General features: G+C 42.0%; 1 protein-coding gene across 1 annotated transcript in view; it reads left to right on the top strand.

Moving 5' to 3' along the window:
- Positions 1 to 24,601, top strand: part of Pi4ka (phosphatidylinositol 4-kinase alpha) — a 121,949-nt gene that overhangs the window by 5,686 nt on the left and 91,662 nt on the right. Inside the window, exon 2 of the mRNA XM_059277046.1 lies at positions 22,655 to 22,771. Within this exon, the coding sequence (XP_059133029.1) occupies positions 22,655 to 22,771 (117 nt within the window). The remainder of the gene's footprint in view (positions 1 to 22,654; positions 22,772 to 24,601) is intronic.

Here is a 24,601-nt window from a genome sequence, read left to right as displayed (position 1 = left end):
TCAGTTCTCCTTGAACTGGAGTTGCAGATGGTTGTGAGCTGCCCTGTGGGGGCTGGGAATTGAGCCCAGGTCCTCTGGGGGAGCAGCTGGTGCTCTTCACTAAAGAGCCCTCTCTCTGGCCCATTTTTTCTATTTTTCTCTCCTCTTTTCTTTCAGAGAGGTGTCAGGGGACTTAGTTCAGGTCACATGGACCTGAGAAAGGCTCAGTGCTTTGGTATGACGGACTAGACCTGACAGCCGAGTTTAGCTGTTGGTAATGCAGGCCACTCTGACGTGATTGGCACCTGAGGCACCTTGATGACATACACTCCCTACATTTGTCCCTCCACACACCACAGTTGTGTTCATTTCCTCTAATCCCAAACTACGACTTCTCATTAGATTTTATTTTTTTCTAATTACTTAATTCACGCTTTCATTCAGAAAGCATTTATTGAGCTGCTACTGTTCACTGGTGATGTGAGGGTCTAAGAAAAGAAGAAATAGCTCTGATTTGGTGATTTGTCTAACCAGCAGCAAGTCCCCCATCTACTGAGGAATCCTGAGCCTGTCACTCAGACTCCTGCCACATCTGTATACTAACCATGAGACTCCAGATGTGTGTGCTAGGTTGTCTCCAGGTAGGAAAACAGGCATGTATAACCAGTGTTCAGGGTTGAACACAGCTTCGTCCATACTAGGCAAGCAAGCCCTGTACCAACTGAGCTAACACTTAGTTCAGAACTCTAAAATATTTTAAGAATATATTTTAGGCTTTTTGGTTTTTTTATGTTTTTCAGAGACAAGGTATCTCTGTGTAGCCCTGACTGTCCTGAAACTTGCTCTGTAGATCAGGCTGGCTTTAAACTCAGAGAGAGAGAGATCTGTCTGCCTCTGCCTCTTGAGTGCTGGGATCAAAGGTGTATGCCACCACCGCCTGGCTAGACTCTGTCTTCTCTCTCTCTCTCTCTCTCTCTCTCTCTCTCTCTCTCTCTTCCTCTCCCTCTCTCCCTCTCTCCCTCTCTCTCTCTTTCAAAGTGTTCTGTCTGCACGTATCCCTGCAGGCCAGAAGAGGGCACCAGATCTCATTACAGATGGTTGGGAGCTACCATGTGGTTGCTGGGAATTGAACTCAGGACCTTTGGAAGAGCAGCCAGTGCTTTTAACCTCTGAGCCATCTCTCCAGCCCTAGACCCTGTCTTTAAAAAAAAAAAAATGTTTGGGCTGGAAAGATGGCTCAGTGGTTAAGAGCACTGACTGCTCTCCCAAAGGACCTGGGTTCATATCCCAGCACCCACATGGCAGCTCACAACTGTCTGTAACTCAAAGATCTGACCTGCAGGCAAAACACCAATGCACATAAAATAAAAGTAAATAAAATTAAAAAAAAAAAGTTTAACAATGAAACTCATACCGCTGATTCTTTAAACTTAGCTTTTATTTCCCAGAGAATTTGTGTCTCTGGAAGGACTCTCTCAGGTTTCCAGTAACAAAAAAAGTGGTCTGCCAGCTTTGGCAGCACGACTGTAGTAGCTTTCTTTGACCTACATGGCTTGGCACAGCTTGTTGGGGTTGATCCTCACCAGGTGTCTCCTCTCCATGTCCTGCTAAGGAGGGAGGCCTGCTTGCTCTCTCTTGCTTTGGTGTTTCGTAAGTGAGCAGGTAAAAGCATTGCCACAGTGCATATTTACTTTTGATTATGTGTATGGGGGTGCAGGGGATCTGGTTGTGCTTGTGAATGCAGTCTAAAGATGCCTAAGGGTGTCAGATCCCCTGGAACTAGAGTTTCATGCTGTTGTGAGCCACCCGATATGTGTGCTGGGAATTAAAAGTGGGTCTTCTGGAAGAGCAGTATGTGGCCTTAACTACTGAACTATCTCTCTAGCCCACCCTGTGTTTTTAAGATAGGGTCTCACTCTGTAGACCAGGCTGGCCTCACACTCAGAGAACCACCTGCCTCTGCTCCCTAGAGTGCTGGGATTTGTCACCATGCTTAGCCATTTTCTTTATTTTTAGAAACTTTCACTTAAAAATTAATTTATTTATTTGTTTATTTATGTGTATAAGTATTTTGCTTGAATGTATGTATGCGTACTATGTGTGGAGTTACAGATGGTTGTGGGTACCGGGAACTGAACTTGGATCCTCTGCAAGAGCAACAAGTGCTACTAATCATTGAACCATCTCTCCAGCCTCTCTTTCTTTATTCTTAATTCAGGGTCTGGCGCACGCCTTTAATCCCAATACTCAGGAGGCAGAGGCAGGCGGATCTCTGTGAGTTCAAGGCCAGCCTTTTCTACAGAGGGAGTTCCAAGACATCCCAAAGATGCACAGAGAAACCCTGTCTCAAAAAACAAACAAACAAAAAAAGACAGGGTCTTGGTATGTAGCACAGGCTAGCCTTAAGCTTTCTGTCTGCTTGCCTCAGCCTCCCTAGTTCTGGGATAATAGATGTGTGCTTGGATCGCATTGAGATTCTCTCTCCCTTCTTCATTGTTTGTTTCCAACAGGTTCTCAGAATCCCAAGAGCTGAAATTATGGATGTGTACCACCACTTTTTAAAAAGTCAATCAATTTTGTTCTTTGACAATTTCATACGTGTATAACCTACAGCATGCCTGCTTTTGCATTTAGTAATTTCAGGTACTTGTCATCATTTTGGTTTCAAAAGTATTCAGTAGGGGCCGGTAGTTCAGCAAGCAAAGTCCCATGTTGCCTAGGGACCTGAGTTTATCCCTGGAACCCACGCAGAGGGTGGAAGAAGGAGAACTGACTCCACAGCTGTCCTCTGACCAGGGTCTGCATGTACACTGGTACATGTGTCTGTGCAGTCACACCGTGTACACACACAAAATTAGTGGACTCAGGAGATGGATTAGTGGGTAAAATGCAGGCTGAATATGTGCATGTGTGTGTGGTGTGTGTGTACACTCGAGTTCAAATCTTCAGTCCCCATGTAAACAGGGTCTGGTAGCTAGCATGCATCTGTAATTCTGGCACTCCTACAGCGAGATGGGAGGGAGAAACAGAGAATCTCCAGAAGCTGGTGGGCCAGCCAGGAGGAAGTATGCAGCAGCAAGCAGCAAAAGACCCTATCTCAAATGAATAAATAAATAAATGAAAAGGTGGGAGGCAAGGACTGACACCTGAGGTCATCCTCTGACCTCCTCATGGGTACAAATAGGCACACGTGCAAACATCATACAACAGTATTGTGCGTATGTGTGCTCGCTCGAGCACCCCCTCTCCTCTCGGCCGTGTTAACTGTGGAAGCAGGCTTTACATGCCACTGTCTCTTGTTTCACATGGTACCATGGTATTGTGACTCTACTGTGCCGTTATTGGAGCAACACGGGGAGGCTTTCAATTGGAGCTGAGATAATGGGGTCTCCTGCCACATTACAAAGAAAAACGTAGCCTCCTCCCCATCCTCTGACCTTCCGGCCCCCGCTTCTTGTGCAGTGCTCCCTGGGACTTAAGTGGGTAACGTAAATGTCTCGAAAACCCTGTCTCGAGAAACCAAACCAAAGTGAGACAGAGAGGGAGAAGAGCAAGGCTGGGGGTCTGTTCAGTGGGAGAAGCCCTTGCTGTGAGTATGAGGAGCCCGGGCTGGAATCCTTAGGACTCAAACTTGGCTGCAGTCACAGCTCCTCAGGTTGTGTGGGAGGTGGGGACAAGAGCTCAGTTCCTCGGGCTTGCATATCAAGCGTTCTGCTGAAAAAGTTCTCTCTAGTGCCCTCTATTACTCACTTACATATTTAGAGACAAGGGCTGGTTAGCCCAGGCTGGCCTTGAACTTGTAGCAGTCCTGCCTTGGCCTCTTGAATGGGGATTGCAGGCCTGAGTCACTGCCCAGATGCTGTCGGTTTCCTGCCTCTTCCTTGTCACCGTATTGTCTAGATTCTGTTTATTGAAACTGTATGCAGTGTTCTTTGTTTTCTTAGCTTTGTCTATCTTTTCTAAGGCCCTTTGTGATTGCCAAGGGATACATGTAACATGAGATACACAGTAACCAGAGGGGTTCCTTCTCCGTGTCAGAGTCAGAGGTTCAGGGATTGGGACACAGACATGTTTGGGAAGGTCGTTCTACTTTCCTTACCAGTGTGTAATCACTGAGTCATTTTCACATGTGTCTGACTTACTTATCAGTTCTTTCTGATGTCTTCCCTTTACATCCTAACATCGTAGGCCCAGCTTTCAGTGCTGTTTCTGAATGGTCACAGATTACTCTTGTGGGATATTTGTACGCTGTGTGAAGTTATGTTGTTATGATTTGTTTAATAAAAGGCGACTTCTGAGCATAGAGAGAAGAAGCAGGAGATAAATCTAGGTGTGCTAAAGACAGTGGAGACACAGGAAGATTCAGACACAGAGAGGGAGAGAGGTAAAAGCTTTCACTGCTCCTCACGTCTGGCTGAGGGCGCCGGGCATGGCCCTCTCCTTCTCCTCCTTCTTTCTTCTATCGTTCTTTCATCCCCCCATCTGTGTCTCACCTAGATTTCTCCTCCTGTTTTTATTCTCTGCCCAGCTATTGACCAATCTGCTCTTTATTAGACCAGTTAGGTGCCTTAGGCAGGCAAGGTGAAACAAGAAATCTTTACATAAATAAACAAATGCAGCATAAACAAAAGTAACACACCTTTACACAGTTAAATACTCCTCAGCATAAACAAATGCAACACATCTTTGCCCAGTTAGAATAATATTTCACAACAGTAGAACACAGATTAATAAAAATATGGGTTGACTTAAGTTATAAGAGCTAGTTAGGAACAAACCTAAGCTATAGGCCAAGTTTTCATAATTAATAAGAAGTCTCCATGTCATTACTTGGAAGCTGGCTTGTCGGACACAAAAAGACGCATTACAAATTATTTCTATTTAAATGTTTTTAGTTGAGCAGGCATGGTACTTTGAAGTCAACATAGGCCCTGGCAGCCCTGGGGAGACAAGGTTGTGAGGACTGCTGCCTTTAGGACTCTCCCAGTAAGGTGATAACTGCACAGGCCATAAAGTCGGGACTTATTAATTTATTGTGTATAACAGTGTTCTGTCTGCATGTATGCCTGCAGGCCAGAAGAGGGCACCAGATCTCATTATAGGTGGTTGTGAGCCCCCATATGGTTGCTGGGAATTGAACTCAGGACCTCTGGAAGAACAGCCAGCGCTCTTAACCTCTGAGCCATCTCTCCAGCCCTGATACTGCTGATTTTTATGCCACAGTATTTTAGAGCTCAGGTCCCCATTCTGGGTATTAGTTCCAGATGAAGGCTAACACCTAGGAAACAAAAGAACGAGCCAGTGAAACCCAACCGAACCCAACCGAAGCAGCTGTCCCATGCGAGGGAACCCATCCTGACCCTTGATTATAGGGAGGAGGACTTCAGCTCAGCACTTCCCTTTAGAGCACAGTGGCCAGAGAGGCTCTTGGCACTGCTGATCCGGAGGAGGACTGCTGCACTGTTGTGGGCAAAGTCTGAACAAAACTAAGTGACGGTGGGAGAGTGAGGTCCGTCCTTGGTGGGAAGAGGGTGGGCGGGGAGACAGGGGATGCATAGCAGTCTCAGCCCTGAGAGGGGAGCAGCTGGCAGATTGGGCCACTGGGGTTCTTCAAATACCTGAGTTGATTTACCTTTAGCTTCAGCGTTTCCAGGTTAAATGTCCCTTTACTCAGTTCTGGCATGGAATATTTCTAGAGTTTGCCTGCCTTGGGTGTTGGTCCTTGGATATTTTTCTAGTGTGGCAAAGAAGCAACAGGAGTAATCTTTCTCTCCCCATCCCATCTGTCATCAAATCCTCCCAAACTACTCCTGAGCTAGTTAGTTTCCATTGGGGTCTCCTGTCTTCCAAAGCCCATTCTTTATGCAGCGTCCAGAGGGGCTCTTCTAGACTTCTGTTCTAAACTCAGAGGCCTCTGCCCTCCACTGCTGATAACCTACAGCCAGGTACCAGTTGGCTGGTACCTCTGTGGGCACTGTCTTTGCCAGGATGTGAATTTTAGGCAAATCTGCTCTCTTTCCCACTGGAAATTCTCTTTCCCAATTTCCTCCGTTTGCTTCTTCGTTTTTCATATCACAGTTTAGTGGGCACCTTTGCAGGCCCTCCCTGATCACCCTACCAGAAGTTGCCTTTCCGAAGCCAGGTGGTAGCGGCGGCGGTGCATGCCTTTGATCCCAGCCTGGGGAGGCAGAGAGGCAGATCAGAGAAACCCTCTCTTTCAGGGGTGGGGTTCCTTCTTTCACATCAGACCTTGTGTGCTGATATATAATCCCAGCCACTTGGGGCCAAAATCAGGAGAACCTCAAGTCAAAGGTCTGCCTGGATTAGAGAGAGTTCAAGGACAGCCTGGACAATTTAGTGACTCTGTCTCTAAATATATATATATATATATATATATATATATATATATATATATATATATATATATATATATATAAAGGGTTAGGAGCATAGTTCAGTGTGGTGGGGTTCTTGTGTGGCATGTCTGAGTGTTATGGGCATAGTTCAGTGTGGTGGGGTTCTTGTGTGGCATGTCTGAGTGTTATGGGCATAGTTCAGTGTGGTGGGGTTCTTGTGTGGCATGTCTGAGTGTTAGGGGTATAGTTCAGTGTGGTGGGGTTCTTGTGTGGCATGTCTGAGTGTTAGGGGCATAGTTCAGTGTGGTGGGGTTCTTGTGTGGCATGTCTGAGGCTCTGGTTTGAATCCTCAGTACCCCTCCTTCTTTAAGACACTTTATTTTTTCCCTTTAAAGTATTTTTTTCTAGCCGGGCAGTGGTGGCGCACGCCTTTAACCCCAGCACTCGGGAGGCAGAGGCAGGCGGATCTTTGTGAGTTCGAGGCCAGCCTGGTCTACAGAGCGAGATTCAGGAAAGGCGCAAAGCTACACAGAGAAACGCTGTCTCAAAAAAACAAAAACAAACAAACAAAAAAGTATTTTTCCCTAATTATTTTATGTATGTATGTGCTTTGTCTACATGTATGTATATGTGCCACATGTGTGCCTGGTGCCTTTGGAGATAAGAGGGTATTCAGTCCCCTGAAACTGGTTGTAAACTACCGTGTAGGTGCTTGGAATTAAACCTGGGCCCTCTAAAAGAACTACAAGTACTTCTAACCACTGAGCCATCTCTCTAGACCATTGGTTTTCAACCTTCCCAATGCCACAACCTTTTAATACAGTTCTTCATGTTGTGCTGACCTCAGACCATAAAATTATTTCGTTGCTACTTCATAACTGTAATTTTGCTACTGTTATGAATTGTAAATATCTGATATGTAGGATATCTGATATGCGACCCCCAAAGGGGTTGTAACCCACAGGTTGAGAACCACTGCTCTAGACCTACTTCCTTTTTTTTTTTTTTTTGGAGATACAGCGTTACTATTATAGCCTTGGCTAGTCTAGAACTCACTGTGTATCTGAGGTTAGCCCCTAACTCATGGCTGATTCTTGTGTTTTTGCCTTTCCCAGTGCTGGAATTACATGTGTGAATCACCATGTCTGGCCTTTCAGGCACTTTTAAAAAAATAGTTTTATTTTTAATTGTGTGTGTGTGAATTGGAGGGGAGGGAGAGTGTGTGTGTCTAGTCTCTATGGAGACCAGGAGAGGGCATCTGATCCCCTGGAGCTGGAGTTTCAGTTGGTTGTGAGCTGGCTGACATGTGTTGAGAACAGAACTCAGGTCATCTGCAAGAGCATTATGTGCTCTTTGTTGAGCCAATCTTCCAGCTTGATTTCCGGCACCTTTGAGGGGAAATATAAAAGCAGAATCTTCTGCCAGGCAGTGGTGGCACATGCCGTTAATCCCAGCACTCAGGAGGCAGAGGCAGGTGGATCTCTGTGAGTTTGAGGTCAGCCTTGTCTATCGAGCGAGATCCAAGACAGCCAGGGCTACACAGAGAAACTCTGTCTTGGAAAAAAAATTAGAATCTTCCAAATCAAGAACACCTACAAAGGTAGTAGAGGCAGAAAACTCCTGTTTCCTTCATGATGGAGATTGAAGCCAAGACTTGATGCATGTTAGGTGTGTGCTTGACCACTAACTACAGCACAGCCCTTCCTTAGGTATGTGCTTGACCACTGACTACAGCACAGCCCTTCCCTTGTTAACTGATTATGCATTAAATCAGAGTGTGAGCTGCTTCACAGGTACAATGCTAAGAGATTGCAAAGACAAGGCTCACATTTCTTTTGGCTGTACAGGTGTAACCAGATGTATTTACATGTTCCTTAAGTAAGAGGACTTTCACAGGCACCTTGTGCTTTGCCTGGTAACAGTGGAGGGTGTGGGGGTAGACCATCTGTGTTGCCTAGTTGGCTCTGTCCAGAGCAATGAACAGAATTCACCCTATCTTTTTTTCCCCATTTTTATTTATTTATTTATTTTTCTATTAGCAGCTTGATATAGTATAAATTCTTACCCTAATAGTGAAGTGTTTGATTGAGGCTTGCCCAATAATTGAGTAAAACCAAAACTTATAAGCCACAGTCATCCTAGGGTCCCCCCTGCTATGTAGCCTCCCTGGTTCTGTGGGTTGCAGTCTGATTGTCCTTTGCTTTATATCTAGAATCCACTTATGAGTGAGTACATACCATGTTTGTTCTTCTGGGTTTGGGTTACCTCACTCAGGATGATATTTTCTAGTTCCATCCATTTGCCTGCAAATTTCATGCTGTCATTGTTTTTCTCTGCTGAGTAGTACCCCATTGTGTATATGTACCACATTTTATTTATCCATTCTTCAGTTGATGGGCATCTAGGTTATTTCCAGGGTCTGGCTATTACGAATAATGCTGCTGTGAACATAGTTGAGCATATATCTTTGTGGTGTGATTGAACATTCCTTGAGTATATGCTCAAGAGTGGTATGGCTGGGTCTTGAGGTAGATCGATTTCCAGTTTTCTGAGGAACCGCCATACTGATTTCCACAGTGGTTGTACAAGTTTGCATTCCCACCAACAGTGGAGGAGTGTTCCCTTTGCTCCACATCCTCTCCAACATAGACTGTCATTAGTGTTTTTGATCTTAGCCATTCTGACAGGTGTAAGGTGGTATCTCAGAGTTGTTTTGATTTGTATTTCTCTGATGATTAAGGATGTTGAGCATTTCTTTAAACGTATTTCAGCCATTTGTGATTCTTCTTTTGAGAATTCTCTCTTTTTAGCTCTTTAGCCCATTTTTTAATTGGATTGTTCAGTATTTTTATGTCTAGTTTCTTGAGTTCTTTATATACTTTAGAGATCAGTCCTCCGTCAGATGTGGGGTTGGTGAAGGTCTTTTCCCATTCCGTAGGGTGTCTTTTTATCTTATTGACAGTGTCTTTTGCCCTACAAAAGCTTCTCAGTTTCAAGAGGTCCCATTTATTAATTGTTGTGCTCAGTGTCTGTGCTGCTGGTGTTATATTTAGGAAGTGATCTCCTGTGCCAATGCATTCAAGAGTACTTCCTGCTTTCTCTTCTATTAAGTTTAGTGTAACTGGATTTATGTTGAGGTCTTTGATCCACTTGGACTTGAGTTTTGTGCATGGTGACAGATATGGATCTATTTGTAATCTTTTACATATTGACATCCAGTTATGCCAGCACCATTTGTTGAAGATACTTTCTTTTTTCCATTGTATAGTTTTGGCTTCTTTGTCAAAAATCAGGTGTTCATATATGTGTGGATTAATGTCAGGGTCTTCAATTCGATTCCATTGGTCTGTATGTCGGTTTTTATACCAGTACCAAGCTGTTTTTGTTACTATAGCTCTATAGTAGAGCTTGATGTCAGGGATGGTGATGCCTCCAGAGGCTGCTTTATTATACAGAATTCTTTTAGCTATCCTGGGTTTTTTGTTTTTCCATATGAAGTTGAGCATTTTTCTTTCCATGTCTGTGAAGAATTGTGTTGGGATTTTGATGGGGGATTGCATTGAATCTGTAGATTGCTTTTGGTAAGATTGCCATTTTTACTATGTTAATCCTGCCTATCCATGAGCATGGGAGATCCTTCCATTTTCTGATATCTTCTTCAATTTCTTTCTTTAGAGATTTAAAGTTCTTATCAAAAAGGTCCTTCACTTGTTTAGTTAGTGTTATCCCAAGGTATTTTATATTATTTGTGGCTATTGTAAAGGGTGATGTTTCTCTTACTCCTTTCTCAGCCCTTTTATCATTTGTGTATAGGAGGGCTACTGATTATTTTGAGTTGATCTTGTATCCTGCCACTTTACTGAAGGAGTTTATCAGCTGTAGGAGTTCCCTGGTAGAATTTTTGGGGTCACTTATGTATACTATCATATCATCTGCAAATAGTGGAAGTTTGACTTCTTCCTTTCCAATTTGTATCCCTTTGATCTCCTTTTGTTGTCTTATTGCTCTAGCTAGAGCTTCAAGTACTATATTGAATAAATATGGGGAGAGTGGACAACCTTGTCTTGTTCCTGATTTAGTGGAATCGCTTTGAGTTTCTCTCTGTTTAATTTGATGGTGGCTGTTGGCTTGCTGTAAATTGCCTTTATTATGTTTAGGAATGTTCCTTGTATTCCTGATCTCTCTAAGACCTTTATCATGAAGGGGTGTTGGATTTTGTCAAAGGCTTTTTCAGCATCTAATGAAATGATCATGTGGTTTTTTCTTTCAGTTTGCTTATATGGTGTATTACATTGACAGATTTTCGTATGTTGAACCATCCTTGCATCCCTGGAATGAAAACTACTTGGTCATGGTGGATAATATTTTGATGTTTTCTTGGATTTGGTTTGCCAATATTTTGTTGAGTATTTTTGCATCAATGTTCATGAGGAAGATTGGTCTGTAATTTTCTTTCTTTGTTGCATCTTTGTGTGATTTGGGTATCAGGGTAATTGTAGCCTCATAAAAAGAGTTTGGTAATGTTCCCTCTGTTTCTATTGTGTGGAACAATTTGAAGAGTATTGGAATTAGTTCTTCTTTGAAAATCTGGTAAAATTCTGCACTGAAACCATTTGGTCCTGGGCTTTTTTTTAGTTGGGAGACTTTTGATAACTGTTTCTATTTCTTTAGGGGTTTTTGGTCTATTTAAATAGTTTATCTGGTCGTGATCTAACTTTGGTATATGGTATCTCTCCAGAAAATTGTCCATTTCTTCCAGATTTTCCAATTTTGTGGAGTACAGATTGGATTTCCTTGTTGTCTGTTGTTATGTCTCCCTTTTCATTTCTGATTTTGTTAATTTGGGTGCTCTCTCTTTGCCTTTTGGTTATTTTGGCTGGGGGTTTGCCTATCTTGTTGATTTTTTTCAAAGAACCAACTCTTTGTTTCATTGTTTTGTTTTTTGGGTTTTTTTTGTATTGTTCTCTTGGTTTCTATTTCGTTGATTTCAGCTCTCAATTTGATTATTTCCTGGTGTCTATTTTTCCTGGGTGAGTTTGTTTATTTTTGTTCTAGAGCTTTCAGTTGTGCTGTTAAGTCATTGGTATGAGATTTTTCTGTCTTCTTTATGTGTACATTTAGAGCTATGAATTTTCCTCTTAGCACTGCTTTCATAGTGTCCCATAAGTTTGGGTATGTTGTGCTTTTATTTTCATTGAATTCTAGGAAATCTTTCATTTCTTTCTTTATTTCTTCCTTGACCCATTGGTGTTTCAGGTGGGCATTATTCAGTTTCCATGAGATTGTAGGCTTTCTGTAATTTTTGTTGTTGTTGAAATCTAACTTTAAGGCATGGTGGTCCGAGAAGATACAGGAAGTTATTCCAATGTTTTTGTATCTGTTGAGATTTGCTTTGTGACCAAGCATGTGGTCAATTTTTGAGAAGGTTCCATGGGGTGCTGAGAAGAAGGTATATTCTTTTGTGTTAAGATGGAATGTTCTGTAGATATCTATTAAGTCCATTTGAGTCATAACATCTGTTAGGTCCTTTATTTCTTTGTTAAGTTTCAGTCTGGTAGATCTGTCTTTTGGTGAGGGTGGTGTGTTGAAATCTCCCACTACTTATGTGTGGGGTTTGATGTGCGATTTAAGCTTTAGTATGTTTCTTTTATGAATGTGGGTGCCTTTGTATTTGGAGCATAAATGTTCAGAATTGAGACTTCATCTTGGTGGATTTTTCCTATGATAAATGTGTAATGTCCATTCTGATCTCTTTTGATTGATTTTAGTTTAAAGTCTATTTTATTAGATATTTGGATAGCTACACCAGCTTGCTTCTTAGGTCCATTTGATTGGAAAGCCTTTTCCTAGCCCTTTACTCTGAGGTAGTGTCTGTCTTTGAAGTTAAGGTGTGTTTCTTGTATGCAGCAGAAGGATGGATCCTGTTTTCTTATCCATTCTGTTAGTCTGTGTCTTTTTATAGGTGAGTCTCCCAATCTTTATGACAGGGGGTTATTCTGTACTTTGAAGCCATCTGTGGAAGTTTCTTACCTTTGTACAGAAACTGGGATGCTTGTATTCCTAAGAGATGTTCCTTGAGAAAGGCATTCCTAGATCAAAGACCTGTCCAGTCTTTTAAACATTCGTGTACATTTCAAAGAAAAAAGGAATTATGTACAGTTTCAGATATAATCCATTCATTAATTAATTTTGAGACAGGGTCTCTCTGTGTAGTCCTATCTGTCCTGGAGCTCACTATGTAGACCAGGCTGGCCTCCAACCCACAGAGTTCCCCTGCCTCTGCCATCAAGTGCTGGTCATGCCCAGCTGGTTGCAAATTTTCTGAGTAAATGCTAAAAGATGGAGAGAAATACCTTTGCATCTTTTTCCTCCCCTGCCTATTCCCACCTCCTGGGCTCCTTTGTGGCCAGGCTGGCCTCAGAAGTCCTGCCTTCACTTCCCGTGTACTGAAAGTCCTGGTATGTGCCCATCAGTGCCCAGCTACTAATTTCCAAGAGGAAGAGTTAAATCTCTTCTAATTCGTATGTCATTTAACTGAGATCTGTGATATTGTCTCATTTCTCTAGGGTGAGAGATAGGTCTCTTTTTAATCATGTGTATGTATATGTGGACATGAATGCCAATGCCCATGCAGGCCAGAGGTGTGGGATCTTCTGGAGCTGGAGTTACAGGCAGTTGTGAACTGCCTAATTTGAGTGCTAGGAACCAAACCTAGGTCCTCTGCAAGACCAGTATATGCTCTTCACTGCGGAGTAGCTACTAGCTAACCCTCTCTCCTTGCTGGTGTCCATGGAAGACCCATGCTTCTTCTTTGCCAAACCAGAAAAATCTGTGCCACTCAAAACCCCACCCTACTACTTTCTATGTGTCTCTATCTCTCCCAGATACCCTCTGAGGCACTGTGATTACTTTCTGTCAAATAGTTGTTAACATAGCCTCCTGACCCATGATTAATTTTATTTAATTAATATAAGTGAAAACTCAGGATTCACAGTGTGATTAAATATCCCCCAGTACCTGGGCAGTCACCCAAGGTTCCTCTGCAACATTGTAGCATCCATCTTTGGCCTACAGGCCTAGAATATCTGGCAGACTTTTCTATGAAGTAGGAATTTTGAAGGGCTGTCCTGCTTTGTTTTGGCAAAGTTCGGCAGTTGCTTTCCTTCATGTCCTGCTTGTCCAGTTTGTACAGCATACTGTTAGGAGTTAAGGCAAGAGCAGTTTCTTGACCAAATGGCTAGCTTTGCCACAATGAAAGCAAACTCCATATGCAGGTTCTTTGATGCTCATCATCCTTTTATGAAGTTGTAATCAGAGGTTTCTCTCATGCCAGCAACTCCCAAATGCCCAGCAGCCGCTTCCCAAATAATTGACTTGTAGGCTTAATATTACTTATAAATGCTCAGCTAGTAGCTCAGACTTATTACTAAGTAGCTCTTACACTTAAATTAACCCGTAATTCTTATCTATGTTTAGCCATGTAGCTTGGTACCTTTTCTCAGTACAGAATTCTCATTTTGCTTCCTCTGTGTCTGGCTGGTGACTCTTGACTCTGCCCTTCCTCTTCCTGTGTCTTCATTTGGCTTTCCTGCCCAGCCTTATTCTGCCTGGCTGTAGGCCAAATCTGCTTTATTATCAATCAGTGAGAGCAACACACATTCACAGCGTACAGAAAGACCATCCCACAGCATTTCCCCCTTTCTGTCTAATCAAAAAGGAAGGTTTAACCTTAACATAGTAAAATTACAAATAACAAAATAGTTATCAAGCAAGAATTACAGTTATAATATCTAGTCTATTTGTATTTGGCAAAATCAGAGAAAACATTCAATTGTTTTATATCTAACTTACCCTTTTATCATAACTAAGAAAAATTATGACTATGACTATCTAGAACTCCATCAAAGACTTCAGAAAGATGAAATGTTACCTAATAACAGGGACATCAGGCTGTCTGAACAGTCACCCAAAGTTTCTCTGCAACGTTGGGGCATCTGTCTTTGGCCTACAGGCCTAGAATATCTGACAGACCTTTTTTTTTTTTCTTAGTTTTGTTTTGTTTTTTTCAAGACAGGGTTTCTCTGTAATTTTGGTGCCTGTCCTAGATCTTGCTATGTAGACCAGGCTGGCCTCAAACTCACAGAGATATGCATGTCTCTGTCTCCCAAGTGCTGGGATTAAAGGTATGCGCCACCGCCGCCCTGCCAGGCCTTTTTTAGAAGCAGGAAAATTTGAAGGACTGTCCTAACCTGTGCAGAGTTTGGCAGTCACTTTCCTTTGTGTCCTGAAGAATGTCTGGCAGTTGCTTCTGTGAAACAGAACCCTGAGGGACCATCCCGCCTTGTTTTGACAAAGTTTAGCAATCACTTTCCTGTGGGTCCTGCATGTCCAGTTTATACAACATACTGTCAAGCAGACCAGGCAATTTCTTGCCCGAGTGACTATCCTTGCCTCATTGAAAGTAAACTCCATAAGGAGTTTCTTCAATGCCCATCATCATCTTTGAAGTAATTGGTGCTGCCAGGAGCAGATATGTCTCACTGTCAAGAAAAGTCTAAGTTCTTAAAACATTTTAAATGCCATATTCTGTAGGTCTTTGAAGTGTTTGAAGATTACATATCTGGTTGAAATGTATCTTTGTATACCTAGAAAACTTAACTAATAAGGCTATAAGTTTGACTATTATAGATGACAATCTATAGTTTTTAATTAAACATTACATTTTTAAATGGGCTGCATTAACATAATACCTTAAACAAAAGTAGAAATATACATACAGTATAATAAACTTGACTTTAAATTTGTATCAATAAACTTAAAATCCATACCAATGTAAAATATTTTGAGATTAACAGTTGTTTTTTAGATTAAAGTAGATTCGATAATCTACTCTTTTTTCCATTATAATAATCTATCTTTTTCCCCATCATTTCTATATCATATCCCTCTTTCTTTTTTAGAAAGAGATTAACTATGACCATTAACAATTTATAACCAACCCCCCCTTAAATGAAAACAAATATTCATAAACAGTATTTTGGGAATTTGGGTGTAGTTCTCTAGACTACTTCCTGTTATTGGGGGGTTTAGTTTGTTTGCTTAAATCTATTGAGTTCATTTAGTGCTGGCTCTGTGTGCTTAGGTGTCATCTGTGAGAGCACTGAGTAGCCTCTCAGGGACTGCATTCCTAAAGAGAACCTCCCCCTCCCCCCACAGCTACCGTTGCCAGTAACTCCTGTTAAAGATATGGGACTTTGTGACTACCGCCCCACCCATGTGGAGAGTTCTGTCTGGCTTGATCTCCACAGGTCTTATGCATCCCACCACAGCTGCTGCGAATCCTAGTTTCGTTGTAGTTATCCACTGCCTCTGGCTCTTACCGACCTTCTGCCCTCTCTTCTGCAGTGATCTCTGAACCTTGTGAGGAGAGCATATGATGTAGATTTAGGGCTGAGCACTCTGCTGTCCCTTATTCTTTGTTCCTTGACCAGTTGTGGGTCTCTCTGTTTATCACTACTGCAAAAAGAAGCCTCTCTGATTTTGATTGAAAAATGTGTACAATGATAAGTCCTTAGGAGTCATTTTTAATACTATGTCCATTTACAGAATGATAGTAATAGGTTCTTCCCTGGAGCCTATGGCCTCTCCAGCTACAGATTCTTGGCCCTGATAACAGTGTGAGGCATGGGTTCTTTCTTGTGGAATGTGCACCTTAAATCCAATAAGAAAGTAGTTGGTTATTCCCCTAATATTTGTGCCATTATTGCACCAGCGACCATATCTTGCTACGTCATTTGTTGTAGCTCAAAGTGCTGATGGCTAGATAAAATTGATGATTATTTTTCTCCCCCAGTAGTGTGCATAGCATCTTCCAGCACTGTGAAAGCTAGCCAGGAGGGATGAAGCTTTTAGGTTGGTGCCAGTTGGATTTCTCACTTATGTGTGTCTTCAGCAGTAGGGTCTGTGTGTGTGTGTGTGTGTGTGTGTGTGTGTGTGTGTGTGTGTGTGTATGTATGTGTGCAGTAGGGTCCTAACATCAGGTTCTGGAAGGTAACCAAGAAAAATGGCTGTAGCCTATAATTCTTGGAGAGTTCTATGGAACCCTAAAGACCAACAACTCCAACAGAGGGAGCCCATTCCTGGTACTGAGCTTTTTATTTGATAGTTTTTGGTGTCTAGGAGAGGTATTGTCCTGTTATAGGAGGACATTTAAACTCTTAGTGTGTGCACATTTGTGCATGCGTGTGTGTATTTTAGGAAGCTTCTGTATTAATGTTCTCATGTGATTCTGACTCTCTCTCTCTCTCTCTCTCTCTCTTCTTTCCTTTTTCTTTTCCTTTTTCTTTTTCTTTTTCCAAGACAGGGTTTCTCTGTATAGCCGTGGCTGTCCTTGAACTGACTCTGTAGACCAGGCTGGTCTCAACTCAGAGATTTGCCTGCTTCTGCCTCCCGAGTGCTGTGATCAAAGGTGTGCGCCACCATTGCCCAGCTTCCATGACTTTTTCAAAGCTCTTTAGTGTTATTATCCCTCCTCATACCCTTTCCACTACTTCCCATCCCTACCCTACTTTATACCACAGCCTGCGTTCCATTTCCTCTCCTTTGAAAGCCCACCCTCACAACCCTTACTAGTTACTGATTTAGTATGGGTACTCCAATTTTAACACATATGTGTAAAGGTTCAAAGGATAGATACAGCATCGGCATATGAAGGAGAACATGACGACATTTGTCTTTCTCATTCTGAGTTACCACAGAATGATTATTTCCAACTGCATCCATTTACCTGCAATTCATAATTTATTTTTTCTTAACAGCTGAATAATATCCAGACTGTTTTGATTTCCTAATTATTATGAATACAGTGTATGAACAAGTACCTCTGTAGTAGGATGTAGTATTCTGGATCTTAGGATAGACCTACTTTCAGGCTTTTTGAAGAGCCTCCACACTGATTACCACAGTGGCTGGTTTGTTTGTTTGCTTTCTATTTCTGATGAATTGTGACCAAAAGCAACTTATGGAGGGAAAGGTTTATTTGGCTTACACTTCTGTGTCTCAGTCCAACATTGAGGAAAATGAGGTCAAACACAGGAGCCATGGAAAGGCTGGCTCTCAGGCTCACGCTCACCTTCTCTTCTTTGTTTGTGTTTTGAGACAGGGTTTCTCTGTGTAGCCCAGCTGTCCTGTAACTCCTCTGCCTCCTGAATGCTGGGATTAAATCTGCTCAGTTACGATTCTTATACCTCCCAAAACCACCTACCCTGGGTGTCAACACTCACAGTGAGCTGGGCCCTCCCACATCAATAAACAATCAAGGAATGCCCCTCAGACTTGCCTACAAGCCATTCTAATATCCGATAGAGACACTCTCACAGCTGAAGTTTTTTCCTGCAGATGATTCTGGGTTTTGTCTAGTTGTGACACTAGCCAGCACAGGTTTCAAAAACCAAAAAGAAAAAAAAAAAGCATGTTGAACATTTAAAAAGTATTTATCAAACATTTGTGGTTTTTCTTTTGAGAATTCTTTAATTCATTGTCCCAATTTTTAATTGGGTAGTTTATTTTCTTGATGTTTAATATTTTTTTTAGTTCTTTGTATATTTTAGATACTAACCCTCTATCAGATGCATACCAGTATTACTGGTTATGTGGACTTCTGCAGGATGGATTTTTCTGAATGTGGCCTTCTGTTTATGGAGGCTGTGTGTCTGCTTGTTTGTTAATCTGGTTGTGTGTGTGTGTGTGTGTGTGTGTGTGTGTGTTTGTACCATGTGCACGCAGAACCTGAGGAGATCAGAGGAGGCATCAGATCTCCTGGAACCGGAGCTACAGACTGTAGCTCAAATGTTAAAAGGTTTTTTTAATAATAAACATGGAGCCAGATATTGGGGTAAATGCTGAAAGATCAGAGAGACAGAGGAACAAGCCACTGCCACGTCTCACCTCACCAAGTCCACGAATCCTCTGACTGAAATCCTCTGAGTCCTCACCTGAAAGGCTCCAGCTGAAAAACCCTTAGATCCTGTCTCCTCACGGCTTATATACATTTCTCCGCCCAGCCATGTTGTAGCTAGAGTTTTCCTGCCTGGCTCACCTCAGGACAAATCTCTCTCACCTGCCAGACCCACAGCCGCTCAGACCCGACCAAGTAAACACAGAGACTTATATTGGTTACAAACTATATGGCCGTGGCAGGCTTCTTGCTAACTGTTCTTACAGCTTAAATTAATCCATTTCTATAAATCTATACCTTGCAACGTGGCTTGTGGCTTACCGATACTTTACATCTTCCTTGTCCTGACGGCGGCTGGCAGTGTCTCTCTCACCCAGCTTCCTGTTCTCTCAATTCTCCTCTCTGTTAGTCCTGCCTATACTTCCTGCCTGGCCACTGGCCAATCAGCAACACATTTGACATACAGACCATCCCACAGCACTTCCCCTTTTCTTAAAAAGGAAGGTTTTAACCTTTACACATCTCCAAAGTCAGCTTGGTATATTTGGGAATTTGGGCATAGCTTCTCTTACTACTTCCTGCTGGAGGGGGGCGCTGTATCTTATGGAAACACAAAGAATATTTTAGGATTATGGAGTAGTCCATGAGGGTGTATCGTCTGAGCCAGTTGCCTTGAAACGGTTCTGGATGTTGGATCATCTGGGCCATGGTGTCATCGGAGACCTTTCAGGTGGTCTTGACTGGTCAAACCTGATGTATCTTAATCTGGAACAAATCCATAGCCTCTGGCTTTCTGTGGAAACAAAAGAAGAGCCTCCTTTCCAAAGCAACATATCCTTACATCCAAATTTTGAAGTTTTGGCATAACTCAACAGTTTTTGTAATCAAATGTTTTTCTTCAGTTACGAATATCAAAGAGAACATAATCCAGATTCTCTGTGTGGTAGCCATCTTTACGTGGCTTATTTTTTTATATTAGCTTGAGCCTATTGCTTTAAACTGCAGCCTTCTAAGCCTGAAAGGGCACCGGTGCTGTGGCTGCTGGCTCCGCCCACTTCAGCTTCCCAACATGGCGGTGGTACATTTTCTGCCAGCTCTGGGAGCCATCAACTCTCAGAAATAGTGGGTCTATGCTTCTATCAAAGCAGCGTGTAGCCCAGAAACCTCTTTTTTTTGTTGTTGTTTTGTACTAGCAAAGACTGAATCCACCACACAGCTTAATGTGCCACTTGCAGAGGCCTCATTCCCGCCATACTGTAGGTCAAGCATGCACGCCAGGAACCCGCCATTGTAGCTCAAACACACAGGCTGCCACTAACTTAAGAGAAACAACTAGGAACTGTTTTTAGCTCCGTTTTATAATCTTTTTTTCTCAGGTTTTAGGTGGAAACTCTTGCCCCACGTTGGACGCCATTTGTAGCTGGAGTTTTCCTGCCTGGCTCACCTCAGGACAAATCTCTCTCACCTGCCAGACCCACAGCCGCTCAGACCCGACCAAGTAAACACAGAGACTTATATTGGTTACAAACTGTATGGCCGTGGCAGGCTTCTTGCTAACTGTTCTTACATCTTAAATTAATCCATTTCTATAAATCTATACCTTGCAACGTGGCTTGTGGCTTACCGATACTTTACATCTTCCTTGTCCTGACGGCGGCTGGCAGTGTCTCTCTCACCCAGCTTCCTGTTCTCTCAATTCTCCTCTCTGTTAGTCCTGCCTATACTTCCTGCCTGGCCACTGGCCAATCAGTGATTTATTTATTGACCAATCAGCAACACATTTGACATACAGACCATCCCACAGCACATGTCACTTCCTTCTTAGTGCTGGGATTAAAGGCATGTGATTCCCAAGTGCTGGGATTAAAGGTGTGTGCCACCACTGCCTGGCTCTGTTTCTCTCCTAGACTGAGTCAATCTCATATAGTCCAGGGTGGCTTTGAACTCACAGAGATCCAGATGGACCTGTGCCTCCCAAGTGCTGGGATTAAAGGTGTGTGCCACCACTGCCTGACAGCTGTGTTTAATCTAGTGGTTTGTTCTGCCCTCTGATCTTCAGGCAAATTTTATTAGGGTGCACAAAATATCACCATATTTCCCCTTTTTTGTCTAAAATAATAAAAGAAAGTTATAACTAATATAAGAAAAACTATGTACAATAAGTACAAATAATACATATAGTCAAGAATTACATTAACAGTCAGGCGGTGGTGGCGCGAGCCTTTAATCCCAGCACTTGGGAGGCAGAGGCAGATGGATCTCTGTGAGTTGAGGCCGGCCTGGTCTACAGAGTGAGTTCCAGGACAGCCAGAACTGTTTCACAGAGAAACCCTGCTGTGGGATGGTCTGTATGTCAAATGTGTCCTCTGGTCAATAAATAAAACACTGATTGGCCAGTGGCCAGGCAGGAAGTATGGGCGGGACTAACAGAGAGGAGAAAGGAGAGAACAGGAAGGCGGAGGGAGACACTGCCAGCCGCCATGACAAGCAACATGTGAAGATGCTGGTAAGCCACAAGCCACGTGGCAAGGTATATATTTATAGAAATGGATTAATTTAAGATGTAAGAACTAGATAGCAAGAAGCCTGCCATGGCCATACAGTTTGTAAGCAATATAAGTCTCTGTGTTTACTTGGTTGGGTCTGAGCGGCTGTGGGCCAGGCAGGAAAACTCTAGCTACAAAACCCTGTCCCCCCCCCCAAAAAAAAAAGAAAAAGAAAAAAAAAGAAAGAAAGAAAGAAAAAAAAAGAATTACATCAACAATGTCCAGTCCATAAACATTTGACAGATTCAGAGAAAATGCTTTATTATTTATCCTATTTTGGTGAGTCCAAAATGTTGTACCTAATTCACTTTCTATTCTAACTTATATTACCAACCGAAAACTATCTTTTGATGTCTTTCAAACTTATATGCTTTACACCTCTTTAGTGAGTTTCTTTTCTAAATTTCTTAACAAGGAAAACTATAACTATAACTATCTAATCTTCAACTCCCTCAGAGACCTGAGATGGAAATAATATTACCTGAGTAAACAGGAAGTGCAGGCAAGCAACTTCCAAAAATGTGAGAAATGACAGAAACAGCTGGCTGCCTGTCACCCAAGATTTCTCTGCAATGTTGGGGCATCCATCTTCAGCCTATAGGCCTAGCATATCTGACAGACTCATCTGTGAAGCAGGATTTTCTGAAGGGCCTTCTTACCTTGTCTTGGCAGGGATCAGCAGTCCTTTCTTTTGTGTCCTGCTTGTCCATTTTGGACAGCATACTCTCAGCAGTCAAGGCAAGGGCACTTTCTTGCCCAGTGGCTAACTTGCCACAAAGAAAGTCAACTCCATATAGAGTTTCTTCGATGCCCATCATCTTCTCTGAAGTAGATTGGTGCTGCCAGAAGCAGACATGTCTCGTTGTCATAAAAAAAATCTATGTTATTAAAACATCTTAAATACCATATTTTGCAGATCTCTGAAGTGTTTGAAGATGACCTATCTAAAATATATTTCTGTTTGACCTTGAAAACATACCTAACCTGACTACGAGTTTGATTGTAATAGGTGACTAACTACTAACCTGCATTTCTTTATTATCCTAAATAGTTGGTAATAATAACTTTCCAGGATTAGCAATTTGCATTACATTGTTAAATGAACTGTATAGGTACAATACCTTGAACAAGATTAGAAGTATATGTACAGTATGTTCTAACAAAATCAATCTCAAATTTGTATCAATATACAAAATTTGTATACAATATACAAAAATCCAATCCAATGTAAAATATTTAAAACTAGTAGTTGCTTTTTAAAAATAGATTCAATAATCTACCTTTTTAATCTTATCATGTCCATATGATCCTTTTTTCTTTTCAGAATAGATTCAATAATCTACCCTTTTATTCTGCTATTTTTTAATCTCCTTTTTTTTTTAGTAGATTCAGTCATCTTCCTTTTTGCCTTATCATATCCATAGTCTCTCTCTTTTTCTTTTCAGAGTGGATACAATAATCTATGTTTTTATCCTATCATTTCTATGGAATATATTCCTATATCAACAGACAGTTCTGAGCCATCATGTGGGCACTGAGAAACCTAATTCAGGTCCTCTGCAAGAGTAATAAGTGTTCTTTACTACTGAGCTATTTCTCCAGCCTTGTGTTTTGTTAAAGACTTAATTTTATTATTTTTAAGTTTCTGTATGTATGTGTATAGGTATGTGCAGGTGTCTGCAAAAGCCAGAGGAGTTGGATCCCCTGAAACCAGAGTTACAGGCAGACTCAGGTCCTCTGAAAGAGCAGTATGTGCTCTTAACTGCCGAGCCGTACCTTCAGCCCTTTGTGTTTTGTTTTTAAATCTTATTTTCTAGGTCCAGAAGCTGCTTTGCATGTGCCCAGTAGATTTCCATGGAATCTTCCAACTGGATGAAAGACGGCGAGATGCAGTGATTGCACTGGGCATTTTTCTCATTGAATCTGATCTTCAGGTGGGTCTTCACTATGTTTATAATTCTTTAGTGTGAAGGGGGTGTAATGAGAATCTGCGTTGGTGTTGTGTCTATTTACCTAGTGGTATAGTACTAGGAGTGTACTTCCAACCTAATCAAAGCAGTAAGACGAGGAGTGGGACAACGTAGATCGGACAGTGGCATGGAGCACCTAGGAACTCACCGAATTGTTTGTTCTTTTAGTTTGAGGCAGAATCTCTCTCCATAGCCTGGTGGGCCTGGGATTAACTGTGTAGCCCAAGCTGCCTCAAACTCACGGAGATCTGCCTGCCTCTGCCTCTCAGTACTGAGAATAAAGGCATGTGTCACCATGCCCAGCCAAATTACTGATTCTTTAAAAATGTGTTGTAAAATAGGGCTGGAGAGACGGCTCAGAGGTTAAGAACACTGGCCGTTCTTCCAGAGGACCTGAGTTCAATTCCCAGCACCCACATGGTGGCTCACAACCATCTGTAATGAGATCTGGCTCCCTCTTCTGGCCTGCAGGAATACATGCAAACAGAACACTGTATACATAATAAATAAATTTTAAAAAAAGTGTTGTAAAATAAATAATAAAGGTTTTTAATTTTTTTAAAATTGTGGAGTATAAGTAAGATAAAATTCTTTTGAGATATAATTGCATATTTTACAAAGTAGGCTTGCTTTTTAGTAGCAGATAAAATGTTCATCAGTCATACAGTTTATCAGTCATATGAGACCATCTTTATCAAAACTGATTAGAAATAAAATTTGAGTACATACTAGTAGTATTTTGATAGGGATTAAAACCCAGCCTTCTTGCTACAATGCAAAATTGTGTACTGTTGTTTCACTTTTTTTAATAATTGCCAGTGCTAATTGAAGCAAATTCTTGATCATTAGATATCAATTCTAATTCATTTATATGTTGTTTATCATCTTTAGATACTATTTTTGAATTCTAAGTTTAATTGTTCTGTCAGGAAAATAACGTTATGTATTTGAATATTTATCTAAAACCATTAGCCTGTACTTCCTAGAAATTATATTCCAATAAGCACTACTTATTATTTATTTTGTTTTATGAAACAGTCTTCTCGTATATCCCTGGCTTAGGTTGTTAGTAAAGACTTGCCTAGAACCAGCTATGTGGACTAGGCTGGCCTTGAACATGGTAGGGTTCTCCTGCCTGTTTCTCCACTGCTGAGATTTCAGGCATGCTCATGCACCCTTTTATATTTTTCTGTTGGAAGACCTTGCTGGCTGGTCGAGGTTGCAGTCTCTCATGGCCTGGCAGCTTTTCCCAAAAGTTCAGCAACATGGAAACTCCCTCCCTCCCCAGCAAAACTTCCTGCCTCTACCTGCCCTTATCTGGAGAACGTCCCTGGTCCAAGAGGAATGACCTGATGTAAAAGCTGTTTCTAAGCCAGATGCCTGATTTATCTTTAACTTGACCCTTGGCACAGATTCCTGCTGGAAGACTTGTGCTAGGAGCTCTGCTATAGGACCTACTGCCACATACGGAGCCTTGTGATAAGACCTGCCACTTAATGCAAATTAGGGTTTGTCCCCAAGCTCCCCAATCCTGTATATTCCTTATATTCTGGAGTAAAGTTGCGCTGATTCCCTGAAGTCTATCTCCCAGAGGTCTGTCTCTGTTGGACCCACAGCCATCCTAATCCTGTCCCTGACTCTGCTCCCTCCACCCTTGTGGGCCAGTGCAGCCAACGATGCTGAGGAGAAAGCAGAGCCACATTTTTCACTGGGTATTTGACTTTTTTCTCACTATTTGTCCCCGAACTCTGGGCCTTTGCACATGCTGGGCAAGCATTGCACCATTCACCTGCA

This window comes from Peromyscus eremicus, chromosome 12 (assembly GCF_949786415.1).
Source record: "Peromyscus eremicus chromosome 12, PerEre_H2_v1, whole genome shotgun sequence".
Taxonomy (NCBI): domain Eukaryota; kingdom Metazoa; phylum Chordata; class Mammalia; order Rodentia; family Cricetidae; genus Peromyscus; species Peromyscus eremicus.
This window is presented reverse-complemented; position numbering and strand designations above follow the sequence as displayed.